General features: G+C 62.4%; 1 protein-coding gene across 1 annotated transcript; it reads left to right on the forward strand.

The window, feature by feature from the left end:
* The first annotated feature begins 858 nt into the window (after positions 1-858).
* On the forward strand, positions 859-13,653 carry SNTA1 (syntrophin alpha 1). The gene is made up of 8 exons (XM_075768537.1): positions 859-1,156; positions 3,582-3,767; positions 10,865-11,063; positions 11,156-11,363; positions 11,431-11,561; positions 12,004-12,200; positions 12,273-12,460; positions 12,772-13,653. The coding sequence occupies exons 1-8, from the start codon at positions 895-897 to the stop codon at positions 12,862-12,864; spliced, it is 1,464 nt and encodes a 487-aa protein (XP_075624652.1). The 5' UTR covers positions 859-894; the 3' UTR covers positions 12,865-13,653.
* The last annotated feature ends 1,412 nt before the right edge of the window (positions 13,654-15,065 follow it).

Genomic DNA, 15,065 nt, shown 5'->3' on the forward strand with positions numbered 1-15,065 from the left:
AAAAAAAAATGTCAGTCTGCCAAAGAAAACAAAATATTGTTCCTGTTGTCAAGATCCAGGACGAGCAAGGGAAAAGCAACGCAGACTCTTCCGCATGTCTGTAAACACCATCTCCCTCTGCCTCCCTCCTGTTTAACGCCCGCTGGGCTGTTCGGAGGCGCCTGCCCCGGGGTCACCACAAAGACACTGGCTACCGAGAAACTCCTTGGTCCAGAGCTGGACGAGGCAGCCCCTGCCCCGCTCCGTGAGCGCACCGGCAGGGCACTGGGGGACCTCCAGCCCCTCTGAAGGAGCCAAACGTGTTTTGGGAACCCGGTGCATGGCACAGAAACCCCTACGACGCAGCACCCACCCCCGGGTCTGCCTGGCTGGGTCCCCCTGGGCAGGGGCGCAGGAGCGGGGTGCTCCCTGGGTTCCCCGAGCATCCCGCCCAGCCCTGCAGATTTATGCTCCAGGTCCTCAGCCCAGCGCTCTTGGCTGGGCCGCCGGACCCCGCTCCCGTGGGGCACCCCACGGGCCGGGGGGCTCTGTGACTGCTGGGGGGCTGTGGTTCCCGGGGGGGGGGGGGGCACTAGGGGCTGAGCCAGCTGCCCCCTACCCGGCTCCCGCCGCGAAACAGCGCAGCACGCCCAGGGCCAGACCCGGGACAAGCAACAGCGCACCGGAGGCCTGGGTCCCCCCTGTACCCCATCCCGGGACCACCGGGGAGCATCAGGGACACGGGGCTATGTGTCGTGTGTCCCCCCCACCGTACCGCAGCGGGCAGCCCCGGGGCCGCGGGTCCCGCCCCCCGTGCCCCACACCGGACCGGAGCAGGGAGCTCCCGGCGGGGCGGTGCGCGGGGCGCGGAGCGGGGCGGCGGGAGCGGCGGGGGCGGCGCGGCAGGCGCGGAAGATGGCGGCGGGCAGGCGCGCCCCGCGCACCGGGCTGCTGGAGCTGCGCGGCCCCGGCGGGCAGTGGCTCCGCGTCCTCCTCACCCTGGCCGAGGACGTGCTGGGGGTGAGCCCGGCCGACGGCCCCGGTCCCGGTGAGGCACCGGCGGCGCAGCTGAACGGCGGCGAACCGGGCTCCGCCGTGCCCGAGGCGCTCGCCAACATCAGGCGCACGGTGCGCGTCGTCAAGCAGGATGTGGGGGGGCTCGGCATCAGCATCAAAGGTGAGGGCCGGGGCGGTGTGTGGGGGGGGAAGGCCGGGCCGGGGGTTGGGAAGGCACCGGGACCTGTTGCTGCCGCCTTCCCAGCAGCTCGCTCCCACGCTCGGAATAAAACCCCGCGGGGGGGGGGGGGGAGCGGGGCTGGGGCGGGGGGTTTCGCAGCCCACGGCACTGCCCTAAGCCAGGGCACGGCGGGGAAGGGGACGCGTGGCGATGACGGGACGTGAAACATCCCCAGCCCACGGAAAGAGCGGTGCTTTGGGGTGCAGCAGTGCCCGGCCAGCCCCTGCCCTGGCCGGAGCGGGGGTCCCCGGGGTCTGGGAGCTGGAGGGGGCTCCCACTGCCCCTTAGCACGCAGGGGTAGGGTGCTGTCTCGTGAGGCAGCGCAGGGGACCCGGTGACTCAAAAGCTGCCCTTTTGCTGCCAAAGCGGGGGCTCTGCCGGCGTGTCCTTGTCCCCTCCGTGCCCCCGTGCTGAGAAATGTCCCTGTTAAACTGTTGGCAAAAGGAAGGAAGCGATTGTAAACCCCTTGGAGATCTCCGGCACGGAGGGCTGGGGCGTTAAACCAACGCTCTCCGGCTCGGAGATGCCCGTTCCCTGAGAGCTGAGCAGCGGGAACTCTCCGTGTCATAATCCCTGTTTTCCCTCCGTGACTCGCCTGAACTTCAGGCTGGAAAACTTCTTGGGGCTGGGATGGCGTTTCTGCCTGCCTCGGCTTTTCACGCGACTCCGAGCGAGTTGGAAACTCCGTGAAAGGAGGATTAAACAGGCAGCAAACAGGCAGGCAAAGGGCCATCGTGGTGCGTGGGCGAGAGGGTTGGTAACTCCGTGTGCGGGCAGGCCGGACAGCGGGCTCGGCAGCCCCTGGCGGGGAGGCTTTCGCCTCCTGACGTGGCTTCTCCTCCCAACTTGGAGGGGACGTGGCCTCTGGCTCCCTCTGGAACTGGGGAGGTTTTGCCATGTGGATGTCCGGGTGCTGGGACTGGATCCGAAGGGTGCTGCCGGCTGTGTCGGCGGGGTGCCCGAGCCTGCCAGCCCTTTTTGGGAAGCGTAAAGCCCCCTTCGTAATAACCCCTTGGCTGCCAGGTTATTGCTGGCTCCGTGGCTCTCTCAGGAATGCAGAAACATCACTTGGTTCAGTTAAAACTTTATTTTTGCAGGGATGTATGTGGAAACCAAGTAGTCGCCATCCAAACTGGGAGCTGTAAGCTGTTAGAGGTGGTGGGGCAGTGCCCCGCCACTGCTGGGGGAGCGCGTCGCTCCTCCTCACCCGGGATGCTCACGCTTCCCCGTTAAAAAGCGTGCCAGCTGCGTTTCACCCGGGGATGCTTCACCGCAACCTGGGGTGCGGGTGGGGTGTCCTGCCTTGGGACGTGACGACGGGACAGGCACCGTAGCTGCTGGGCTGGCCTTCCCCTGGCTGGCAGGACGGGGGGAACCGAGCGGGCAGAGGCTCCTGGCCCTGGCAGGGGCTCTCGGTGCAGGCAGCTCTGGCGAGGAGCCGCTGCTGTAAGGACGGGCTGAGCAGCTCGGAGCAGCCCCCGCGGGGGCCTCTGACAGCTGATAACCAGAGCCCTCCGAGGGGCTTGGCAGGCGTCTGAGCGAGGAAATGCCTGTGGCACTGGCTGGGAGCAGCCCCGGGGTGAGTGGTGACAACAGGCTGGGCTCCACATCTCCCCCCAGGACCAGAGATCGTCTTTTGGAGGCTCTTTGGGACAGGCCGTCCTGGGGCGTAGGGCACGTCGGGGGCTGGTGATCCCCGGCTGCTCCTGCCCGGGCTGGCGCTTGGCAGTAGCTGCTGCACCCCTGCTCCCTGGCACCCCCACAGCAACGCTGCTCGGATCTCCCTGCGGGTTCAAAAGTTAACGTGCAAATTGATCTCCTCAAGCTGCCAGGAGGTTTGAATAGCATCCTTTTGGGCTGGAGAATGGGGAGCAGCAGGTAAATAGGGCTACTGTGTGGAGAGGAGCAAACAGATGGATTGGTTCACTTCTCCCTGGCTCTTTTGCCTCTCCAAAAACATTCAGCTGTCTTATCTGTTTAGATCATAAAGTCCTCAGAGCAGGGATCATCGCTCAGCACACACAATTAAAAATGCAAATAAAGATGTGCTTTCCTGCCAAAATTGATGGCGAGATGATCAGGGTACGTGTTCGCTCTGTGAGGAAATCTGTGACCACTCGGAGTGGTTTTGGAGCATCTTCATCTGCTGTAAAGCCTCATGGTATTTTGGCTGCTGTAGTTGTTACGAGCGTGCCATGGGCATCCGAGGAAAGGGGGCAGCGGGATGTCCCAGCACGGCACAGCTGAACGCTGGGAGAAAGGCTCAGCCTCGCTGGGGCCGGCTGGTACCCGAGCATCCCCCTCCCCACTCGCTCCTCCATGTCCTCCAACAGCCACAACCGCTTCATTTCTCTTCTGTTTCAAGGTGGCCGAGAGAATAAAATGCCCATCTTGATCTCCAAGATATTTAAGGGGCTGGCAGCGGATCAGACCGAGGCGCTGTACGTGGGGGACGCCATCCTCTCCGTCAACGGGACCGACCTGTCCGAGGCGACGCATGACGAGGCGGTGCAGGCGTTGAAGAAGACGGGCAAGGAGGTGGTCTTGGAAGGTAGGCGATGAGGATGCGAGGGGGGAGCAGGGTCCTCCTGCTTCTGGGGGACAGATCCCCATTTTTCCCGGCGATGTGCTGGGAGCATGTGGGTGGCACATCATCTGCATACACATTTGCATACTCTTTCAAATGGAAAACAACATGTGCAGACTGGTTTATCGGCTCATCCGGAGAGCTGGAGGTAACTGCCGGGATCTCCCTCCAGAGAGCGAGAAACATGTGTCGCTGCTCGATGCCCAGCGGCTCCGTCTCCCCGCTGCAGGACCGTGGGCAGGCAGCGGTGGGAGGTGTGGGGCGGTTTATGGGGTTTGCAACTCTTCTATCATATGGTGTCACCCTGAGGTCTGCGGTTCCTGGGGCCATGGAAAACTTTCTGCTTTTCCTGCGATTTTCATTTAAACCCGCATCCTTGGCTGGAGCGGGGCTGTGCCGCTCTGCAGGCTTATGCCAGTTGGGAGGGGGTACACCGGCACCCCGTTTCTTGCCAGGTGCCTTTTGTTTTGCTGGGGTGGATTTTGGGCAGGCAGGAGGAGCAGGCTGCCGGGTGCAGGCAGGGCAGCTCAGGAGCACAGCTGCAGGGGCTGCCTCCTCGGGGGTGTCCGGTAGCTGAACCCCAACAGTGACACCCCCGAGATCTGGCAGCTGAGGCTACAAACATCCCAGGGATCACAGCCCTCGTCCTCCCAGGGGAGACTGAAGCCGGTCCCCTGGGAATGGGCTCCCTCTGGACTGGTCAACCAGTCCCTGGGGTCTCCCAGCCCTGTGGGGGCTGGCAGGCTGTGGGACCCCCTCGAACCCCACTTTGGGGAGTGGGTGAGGGCTGGTGGGTTGGGACCATGGGAGGAGGGACCCTGCTTTTCTCCTGTTACACTTCACGTCTGCCAGGTTGGCTGGGCAGGGGTGAGCACCCAGGGTCTGTCCCCCAGGACGGGACCCTTCCCCTCCCCAGCCACCCCAGCTGAGCAGGAGGCACCGCAGACCCTTCCCGGTGCGGCTGCAGCCCTGCGGATCCCAAGGAGAGGTTCGATTTGGGGGCAGCGCTCTGCGCTCCGCCTGGACAAAGAAGAGTTCTGTGTCTTCTGCTGCCAGCAACCGCCGTGGCTCTTGCTTTCCTGCGCCTTCCCCAGATTGTCTCAGTTCCAGATTTGCATTTTTAGCTTCGCTCAGCCCTTTCTGCTGTGGGTTCCTCCTCTCCTGGGAGCCGCAGGACCACGGTTCAGCCGGAGGAATGTGCTGCTCTGCACAGCTGCTGGGAGCAGATAGGGTTGTTGGTGGGGTTGCTTTTTTTTTTTTTTTCTTTTTTTTTTTCCTGACCAAAGAGAAATACAAGAGCCTCTTTCTCTGGGAGTCTGCAAAATTCCTCCCCGTAGCCGCTGTTCTCGGACCACCCTCTCTCTGTTATTTTCTTTTCATCCTTTACTTTGGCGTAGGTTTCCTTTCTGCTAGAGGTCCTGCGGGAGGTGGAGATGAGCTGCCCTTTCAGTAGAGAACAACTTCTCTCCCTGGATGACCTCCTCCTCCTCCTCCTCCTCCATCCCCCCCGGGAGCCGGGCGCTGCCAGGTTGCCCCCCCCAGGAGGCAGCTGCAGGCAGGGCCTTTGCTGTAGCTCAGGTATGACCCGCTGGGCTTCTTAATTAATTAAAACTCCCAGCAGGTACCCCTGGGAGGAGAGCGGGGCTGGGCTGGCTCCCACCACGACACGCTGGAGGCTTTGCGATCAGTTTGTAGCCGATGCTGTCGGGCTGTTGCGGCGCGGTGTTGCTCAGGGGTGTTGCAACCAACAGCCGGAGCGGGGCAGGGGTCTCTGCTGCTTGACGTCGGGTACGCACACGGGGCGTCTCCATCTCCTCCCCGTGTTGGGTTTGCCGGCGCTGTGGAGGATGGCGGGGCTGGCACCGCGCCGCGGTCCCTGTCGGGCTGTCGCTGCCCTGCAGAGGTGATGGCCCTGCCTCGGGACGGGGTGTCCCCTGCCTGACACCTGCCCCCCCGATGGCTGTCCAGGAGCCGGCCGGCCGAGAGTCCTGCCCTGGGAGGGCTGGGGGGCAGAGGGTGGCCTTAAGGTGCCTGGGGGGTGGCAGAGGGGGGGCTTCCCTGCTCCCTTCTCCTGCCTGGGCTCACTCCAGGGCTCGGTGAAAAGCGACACGATGGCCTTAACATCGAGCAGGCGCTTTCCGGTCCCCGTGCGCTGCCAGGGGCCACTCTGACTTCCCTCACGGTTACTGCATCCGTGGGTCGGGATGGTGAGTGGGGTCAGACTCTCCCCAAAGTGGCAGAGCTGGGAGGTGACGTGTTTTAATCCAAATACCAGCAGTGGCCCCACGTGCCAGATCTCATCCCGGGCTGCTCAGCTTGGCTCCCGGGTGTCATTGCTGGCCGGGCGTGAGGACACGCAGATACCTCTCGGTGCGTCCTGCCAAGATTTTTTTTTTTTGGATGTGCCAAACTACTCTCTTGATATTTGCAGGAGGAGTTTGACTATTTTTATATAACATTGTTAATTTTGGGAGAGATGCTGTCCCTTACCTTATTCCTCCCCTCCACCCCCCTCCCTCTTTTTTTTTTTTTTCTGCATTGCTTGATATCCAGAGACCCCCCACAGCAGGGGAGAGGCTGATACACATCCTTCCTTCCATCCTCGGAAGGGCTTTGGTGCCAGGAGTGATTTCCCTGGTGAGAGCCCCGTGCTGTATTGGCACGGGGAGAGAACTGGGAGCAGCGGGGAGGAGGAGCTGGGGCAGCGGTGGGCGTCTCACCTCCGCGGCAGCCCGGGGCTCTCCAGCTGGGGGGCAGCTCCTGGGGCTGTCGCAGCTCCCCAGGACTCCCTTGGCCAAGTCATAGCCTGGAAGCTTGAAATTCAGAAAAGCTAAGGGCTCCCGGGAGAGTGCGGCGCTGGGGATGCCTGGCTCCGGTGCGCCGGTTGTCCTAACCGTGGCAAGTCCAGGCAGTCGCAGAGGGTGGAGATGTGCATGGTGCGAAATGCGAAACACTCACAAAATTGAAATAACACACGATGCAGAGTGGAAGGGGTTTCGAGGGGAGGCAGGTGGTGGCAGCCGGGATTTGTGCGGTTCCCAGTTGCTGCCACCCTGTGGGGCTCAGAGCGGCTTCAGGAGAGAAAGCCCTGAGGTGGTCTCCAGCCCTTTGTGGGACACTGACGTGAATGTCTTCTGGCGGATGTGATGGTCCTCGGGGTCTGAGCGGCTGGGCTTGGCCCTCAGCAGCGCTGTGTGTGCTCTGTGGTTTAGATGTGGTAACAAACCCAAGCAGAAACGGAGGCTTTGGACCTGCCCCGGGGATGATGCAGAGAGATGGTGAGGGTCCACATCCTCCTACGTTCTCCACACCTCACTGCCCTGAAGCTTTGCTTTCCCTGGGCAGTTTTCTGAGGACATTTCTCCTCCCGTGGAAACTCCGAGAGTTGTCCCATGATCTCCCTGGGGTCACTCCCCATGGGTCACCGCTGGCCAGGCAGCACAGGGGAATATTTAACAAAGAGCTGGAGCACGGCATGTGGCACTGAGTGCTGGGACAGGGTCCCGGGGCAGGAGGGACAGCGGTGGCACCTCCACCCTGCAGTGTCCCATGGTGTCTTCCTCCCTGGGGTAGAAGGGTTTGAGTTGAGGCAGCTGGAACCAGCAGCTGCTGCTTTGTTCGTGCTTGGAGCTGGGGACAGGGGACGGTCCCTGGGTGGGATGCTGGACGGGGCAGCTGTGGCAGCCTCTGCGTTGAGCGTTTTGGAAGCACATCACAGTGTCAGCTTGAAGCTTACAGGTCGTTTCAGGGTGTCTCTTTGGGGTGTGTATTTGCTGACCCTGCTGATTTAACATGTTAATTGTCCATCGTTAGTCCTGAGGCAGAGAGGGACCAGCTGGAGATGGGCTTAGTGTGTCCTTAGGTGCAGCGCTGGATCTCCAGGACCTCTCTGGAAGCCTTCCTCATGTGATGGCCACCAGTACAGTTGGACCTTTTTGACTGGCCGTGCTGCATAGGTGCTTCTAGAAAGCTCTTGGTGGGGAAAATAGCGGGACCCATCCTAACCCTGACCAGCAATGCCGTCTTAAACCTCTCTGCGTTGAATCCATGCCGTGGTCTCCAGGCTGAAGCAGAACGTGCAGGCACCGGGCTGGTGGCCCAAGCAGCGGGCGGGTGCTCTTGAGCCTGCTGCTGGGTGTCCGCATGGCTGGGGCTGTGCTCCTGGCTGGAGGAGGGTTTGTGGCTCCTCGGTGAAGCTCTCCGGGGTCAGGAGCTTGGCTGTGGGCCGCGCTGAGCCACGAGCACGTGCGTGGGGCAGGTCGTGGTGAGTCAGGGTCGAGGACGCAGCAATGCTTGGTTCGGGCTTGTTCGCCATCCTTGGGAGGGATGGGCTGGTGGAGGGGGAGGATCTGTTACCCGAGAAGAAAAACCAAGGAATTTTGATGGTTTTGCCCCTTTCTGGAGTGTTGAGGAGAAAAATCCCCAACTGTAACAGAGACAGAAGAGCAGGGCAGAACTAGGGCTTTTGGTTAAACATGTCCCCAGTGCAGCTCACTGCAGAATTCGGGGTGCATGTGATGCTCCAGCAATGCCACAAGCCGCTGCTCACATGTGGCCTCCCCAGAGACTTTTGTTGTTCCCCCAAAACTTAAAGTGTTACTCAGTGCAAAACCCTGAGTAACTATTTGTCCCCCCCTCCTCCGTGCCGGAGAAGCTCGGTGGGCCAGGCCGTCGCCCCGGGGCAGCAGCGGGGCCGTGCGGATTTGCCCAGCAGCCACGGGGAGGGCTCTTTGCCTGCTGGAGGGGGAGTGTTCCTGCCGAGTGATTTTTGGAGGGGTGCTGGCTAACAAGAAGAGGGCAGCCAGCCTGGGAGCCCCAGCACTGCAAGGTGTTAATTGAAAAAAAAACCCCACCAAAACACCAGTACAAGGATTATAGTTACCAGTAGCAGAGATGATGCATAATATGGTCTGAGTTGTTTGCTGTGATGAGATAAGTGTAATTAAGTAATCCATTCAATACCAGGCGATTCCGCCGCACTGAAGTCTAAGTCAATCCACTATAAAGCCCGTGTCGGGAAAACTTCACGGCTTCGTTTTTGCTTTGCAGGGACACGCAGGGGTGCAGCGGCTGCCGCTGCAGAGCAGGCTGGGGATGGCACTGGCACACTGTGTCCCCTGGCCGTGCCATGTGTCTCTGAAGTGCAATGCAGCCTGCCGCTCTCGTTGGAGGAGACGGCAGCTCCCGTGGGACGCTGGCCCCGGCCCCGGGTGCACAGCTCCTTGGGCAGCACCGCAGCCCCCATCGTGCCCTGGCTCCCTGCGCTGGCTCGGGATCCCCCCGTGCTGCAGGAGCCCATGTCGGTGCTTTGTCACCAGCCTTAAATCCTCCTTAAATCCATGTGCCGGAGAGGCACAGGCACTGGCCATTGCCTAATTCTCAGTGCCTGATCCTGGCCCGGGCACTGTTCCTCTCCTCTGCTCCATCGGGACGTGACCCCACCATCGCGCAGCTAATGCTGGTGACGTCCTCCGCGTGCCCAGGGAGCCACGGGCTGGCGCGGGGAGCTGCTCGGGTTTCAGCGGCTGAATGATATCTCTCTGAACTCCAATTAGTTCCCAGGCACCGGGATAATGGCTGGTCCCCGCTGCCAAGATTAATGACTCGGGGTAAAATCCAGCCTGGCTCAAATGCCTGCGGGAACGCGGCAGCTATTTATAACGGGAGGCACAGGGCACGAGGCTGGTGGCCCCACGCCGCCTCCTTGGACCCGGCCGCCATGCGGGTAACCCAACCCACGTGTCGCAGCGGCGTCGCGGCCATTTATAGCTGCGTCCCGCTGGGGCCGGGCAGAGCGGGGCGCCCCACGGGGCTGTGCTTCCCCGCCATGCCCCACCGCTGCTCGTGCCGGGATTTCAGGATTTAGAGGTTTTGGGGAGCTCACTGGGATAGGAACGAAGGGGGGAGATGGGTGGTGATGGGCAGGTGAAGGATGGGGGTGGTAGGATCTGCATGCAGACTCTCTCCTGGTGGTACAAAAAGTGTTTTTCTGGCACAAAATCAGGCTGCTGTGGCTTTGCTGCAGTGATGGAGCTCGTCCGCCAACCAGCCGCCTGCAAGAGTCGGCTGCAAAGCCAAGCTCGTGTCCCCTCTCCTGCTACCCACACTGCTGACTTGGACCTGGAATGAAACCAGTGGTGACGGCTGGAGACGTGGCAGCGGGCACATGTCTGTCCCATGCTCTTTCCCCAAGGGCCACCAAAGAGAAGCCCTTCCCCGGAGCCACCAGCCGGTCCCACCCTGCCCCCAGGGCAGGACCATGACTGGTCCCAGTGGGCATCCCCCCCTGCTCAGCCCAAGGTTTTTGGCTGGTGCGGCCATCCTAATTTTCAGGATGTAGCTGTGAGACCCCATCAATTCATGGTGACTTGCATCTCCCCCCTTCCCCTAAACCTCGGGAGCCGGCTGCCATCCCAGCGCGGCTCCGAGGGCGCTGGCTCCGGAGCCAGACTCGCTGGGAACTGAAAGCTGGTTTCTTGTCCTTGGTTTGCAGCTCATGGGGCAGGGCGATGTGAGCTGTGAGCACGCAGTTCAAGGCTTTTCCTGGGGCCAAGCCATGGTATTTGAGAGCTGTTGTTCCCAGTTGGCGGTGGGACCTGCTGTACCAGCACAGTTTGGACTGTGTAATTTTGGCCTGGGCCTCCTGCCCATTCCCCGCCCCCTGCCTCCATGTGCTGCCCCAGGGACCTGATCGGGCTTGGATGTGTGAACTGATCCGGGTTAAAGGAAAGAAAAAAGGGGGAAAAGGCCGGTTTTACCCTTCCCGGGGGCTCCCTGGGCTGGGATGATGGGGCAGGGGCACTGGGAGGATCCTGGGTGTCATGTCACCCTCTGGTACAACCTCTCCCACCAGTGCCATCCCCTCCCCGCACCAGCAGGGATGCTGGGCAGAGGACCTGCTGAGAACCCGTGGCTGGCGGCTCCAGGGAGGTAGCAAGGAGGTACCAGCTCTGGTGCAAGGGGGTGCAAGGGGTCTCAGGGGGGCAGATGGGTGCTGGTGGGTAGGATGAGGCTGCCACGGCCTGTGCAGTGCCCTCAGCCGGGTGCTCCCTCTCTTCCAGTGAAGTACATGAAGGAGATCTCACCCTACTTCAAGAACTCGTCTGCGGGGGCGACAGTCAGCTGGGACCCCTCTCCCGCCACCCTGCAGAAGCGATCATCCCCCCTCCTACCCCCTCGGGAGCTCCGGGAGGGCAGGACCGTGCCTCTGAAGATGTGCTACGTGTCCCGCAAGTGCCTCCCCGCCGACCCAGAGCACAGGTCAGGGCATGGTGCCGGGGGGTGGCCATGCCACCATGGTGCCTCGGGGCACTGAGGGCTGGCGGGGACCCAGTGGGGCCTTGTCCCTGCAGGTACCTGGAGGTGTGCTCGGCGGACGGGCGCGTTGCCCTCTTCCTGCGGGCCAAGGACGAGGCCACGGCACAGTCATGGCTCAGCGCCATCCAGGCCAACGCGAGCGCGCTGCTGCCACGGGTGAAGGAGGAGCTGCGAGCCCAGCTGGCGGGCACCGGCACGGCGGCTGGACGGGATGTCAAGCACGTGGGCTGGCTGACCGAGCAGGTACCCCCATGCCCCTGCTGCCCCTCACCGCCCTGCTGCCGGTGGCCCTGACCCCCTCCCCTTGCAGCTCCCCAGCGCCGGCACCAGGAACCTCTTGGCCGTCCTCACCGAGAAGGAGCTGCTGCTGTACGGCAGCCTGCCGCAGAGCCGCGACGCCCTGGGCAAGCCTGCGCACAGCTACCCCCTCATCGCCACCAGGTAGGGGCCACTGGCCCAGCACCCTCCTGCCCTGTCCCGCGGGGGACATGGTGGTGGCAGTGATGGGGTGGTGGCAGGGGCTGGGGTCAGGGCAGGGCCCCGGGGATGATGGCAGAGTCGCGGGGGGGTGGCAGGGCCGGGGGATGGTGGCAGGGCCGGGGGCGGTGGCAGGGCCGGGGGGTGCAGGGCCGCGGGGGGAGGAGGCACCTCCGGAGGGGCCGGGGCGGGGGGATCCGCGGGGCTGCGGCGCCCCCTGCCGGCCCGGCCGCGCAGCCACCACCGCGGAGCGGGGCTGAGGGGCTGAGGCGCGGGGCTGAGGCGCGGTGCGCAGCGGGGCTGAGGCGCGGAGCGGGGCTGAGGTGTGGAGCGCGGTGCTGAGGGGCTGAGGCGCGGGGCTGAGGCGCGGTGCGGAGCGGTGCTGAGGCGCGGTGCGGTGCCCCAGGCTGGTGCACTCGGGGCCGGCCAAGGGCTCGGCGCTGTACGAGACGGAGCTGTCGTTCGCGCTGCGCACCGGCACCCGGCTGGGCGTGCAGACCCACCTCTTCAGCCTGGAGAGCCCCCGCGACCTGGCGCTGTGGACCCGCCTGCTGGTGGACGGCACCCACGGAGCCGCCGAGCTGGTCCAGGAGGTCTCGGCAGGTCAGCGGGGGTCCGGGGGGGTCCGGGCGGCAGGGCGGGTGGCCACTGTCTCACCCCTGTCCCCGTCCCCAGCCTGCACGTGGAAGGGGCAGGATTGCACCCTGTCCATCCACATCGACAAGGGCTTCACCATCTCCACCACGGAGCCTGGGCTCAGCAAGACCATCCTGCTCCAGCAGCCCTTCGAGAAGCTGCAGATGTCCTCGGATGACGGCACCAAGATGCTCTACCTGGACTTTGGTGGCCCAGAGGGAGAGATTGTGAGTTGGCTTTACCCTCGCCACCCCCCACCCACGCTCCCACCGGCCCCGGGAGGAGAGGGGGGGCAGAGCACCCACCCTGCACGCAGCACCCATCCTGCCTGGCACATGGGGGTGAGGCACGGCTCGTGCACCCACCCCTGGCCGCACGCAGCCCCCGCGATGCACAGCCCTTCCCAGGGCCCCAGTAAGGCTGTGATGGGGTTTGGGGGGCTCTGGGTGGTCCCTGCCCTCCCTGCCGCAAACAGAAAGCTGGCTGCTCCAGGAGTAGCCCTCCCCATTGCAAACATCCCTCCGTTCCTTTCTTGCAGCAATTGGACCTTCACTCCTGCCCCAAAACCATCGTCTTCATCATCCACTCCTTCCTCTCGGCCAAGGTGACCCGGCTGGGGCTGCTGGCGTGAAGAGGGAGCGGAGCACCGGGCAGAGCAGCCCCAGCCCCTGGCCGATCTATGCACCTCCCTCCAGGCCAAACCCAGCCCCAAGCCATCCCAAGGAGGCCAGAGCCCCTGCGGGGTCACGCCACCCCTGCCAAGGAAAAGCACCATCCGGCTGGGAAAAACAGCTCCCGGGGCGTTTGGGGGCAGCGGTGGGGTGAAATCCCTCTCAGATGGCAGCACCGGGACTTCTCCAGTCCCTTCTTCCCCTCCTTCCACTCCGATGCTCAGCGGCGGCTGGAGAAGCCCAGTCGGAGCCCGCCACGAGCGGCGACATGGTCGTCACCCCAGTGCCTTGTGAGATGATATTTTCTGTACGAAGAACCTGTTTGTATCGATGTTTTATATTTATATCGCCCAGTTAAAAATGCTGATGCGGCAGCTCTCGCCCGCCTGGCTTGGATGCCCTGGAGAGTCCCCAGGTCCTGCAGCACAAGGATGCGTGGCTGTCCCCCGGACAGACAGCCCGAGGGCTGGAGACCGGAACCAGCTACGTAGCGCTTGAGAGATGGGAACTGCGGATCAGCTCTATTTGCCAAATTTTTCCATATTGTACTGTATGATAGGAACCACTTTTCTTTGTCGGAGTTGGACGGTTCGTTTTATTTTGCTAACTCCTGGGACACTTTATTTCTCGGTTTAGGAGGGAGGGTTGTCAGGCGGCTGCTGGGAAATAACTTCTTTTACAAACCAAAAGATTCTGCATGAAAATGCCTTTCTTTGCGGGGGTCAAATAAACATCGCAGATCACAACCAGCAGGAGCCAAGATCTGTCTCCTGGTTTCGCTTGGAGAAGTAGAAAATCTATTTTGTGGGTGATACCTGGGCTGTGCCTGGGGGTGTTTTCTGCGGGGGGAAGGAAGGGTTTTGCTCGGAAGCTGTGGGACGTTGCTGTGAGCCCGTGGTGTTGGGCTGGGGGTGCCAGCGACCCTGGGGGGGGGGGGCAGATTGGGACAAGAAGTCTTTAAAAGCACCTGATGCTGCGGTGGGCATGGCGGAGCCTGCTGGGGGGACACGCTGACACCTGCGCCAGCTTTGGCGATCCCAGGTGGGTTTGAATACCCTGCGCTTTGTGCTTTGGGATGCTCAGCGGGGGGCGGGCATCGTGTCCAAACTCAGAAAAGTTGTGTATTTTGCTTTTCTTTTTTTTTTTTCCTTTCTCCAGTAAAAAGAGCCGCCTGGCTGGGCGGCCGCAGAGGTTTGAGTGGTGTTCCCTTCACGTGCTGCCCTTGTCGGAAAAGTCAGGCAGCAGGGCAGCCATCCTGGTCTGGCTATGGTGTCTGCGGGCTCCTGGCACGCCTGCGGCACAGCCGGTAGTTACCGAGTGCTTCCCGGCGATGCAGCCTGTCCTTGCTGATGCCCAATGCGAAGCACCAAGGCTGTGTGTGGACACGGGTCCTCGGGGCGTCTCCGGGAGCTCGGTGAGAGCCATCAGCCACCGAACAGTCCCCCGTCTCCTCGGGGACGGTGCTGCGCTGGTGCTGGGAGCCATTGGCGTGGTTTAATGAGAGGTTTTACTTGCCGACGTGTTTCTGCCGGGCTGTGAGATGTGCCAGCCTGGCACCCCGGGGGCAGCGGCTGCGGCACAGCTCTTGGCACAGCATCTGCACCCACACAGGGACACCGGGATGGGAAAGGGCCACGTTCCCGTTGCTGCACAGTGACAAATTCTGGGTTAAAAGTGACAAAATCTGGGTTAACCTCCTCGTTTTGTCCTGGCCCTCTACGTGGGGAAGCCCAGGGTCTTCCAGGAAAGGCATTAGCCAAGGAGAAGGCAAACGCTCAGGCTGCAGGCTACTAATTAGCAGCAAAATCATATGATTTATAATGAGGAAGTCATGTGTCCCGTTGCGCTGTACGGAGTCGTCCCCGGCGTGGCACTGATCAGAGCGGTGGGGTGTGTCGGCAGCATCCCGGGGGGGCTGCAGCGGGCGCTCCCTGTGGAGCCCTGTTGGAGAGAGGGAATCCCCGTCTCCCCGGCCGGGCTGCGTGCCTGAAGTGCTGCTCCGTGGGTGCTGATTAACTTGTAGGGGAGGAGGTTTCTGCTCCGGTGAGAGCGTATCTCAACACGCCACTGGGAAATTAATGATTTGCCTAATGAAGATGAGCTGATCCTTAGAAGACAAGGGTGGGCACATTACTGGGGCCGGGGGGAAGGGTGCCCCTTG

Source organism: Balearica regulorum, chromosome 16 (assembly GCF_011004875.1).
Source record: "Balearica regulorum gibbericeps isolate bBalReg1 chromosome 16, bBalReg1.pri, whole genome shotgun sequence".
In the NCBI taxonomy this organism is placed as follows: Eukaryota; Metazoa; Chordata; class Aves; order Gruiformes; family Gruidae; genus Balearica; species Balearica regulorum.

Bases quoted from the DNA above. Each gene is read 5' to 3' on its own strand.
- SNTA1 (XM_075768537.1), top strand. From the start codon at position 895: ATGGCGGCGGGCAGGCGCGCCCCGCGCACCGGGCTGCTGGAGCTGCGC. The intron at 1,157-3,581 runs GTGAGGGCCGGG...TTCTGTTTCAAG, and splicing joins GCTCGGCATCAGCATCAAAG to GTGGCCGAGAGAATAAAATG. The intron at 12,201-12,272 runs GTCAGCGGGGGT...CCCCGTCCCCAG, and splicing joins GGTCCAGGAGGTCTCGGCAG to CCTGCACGTGGAAGGGGCAG.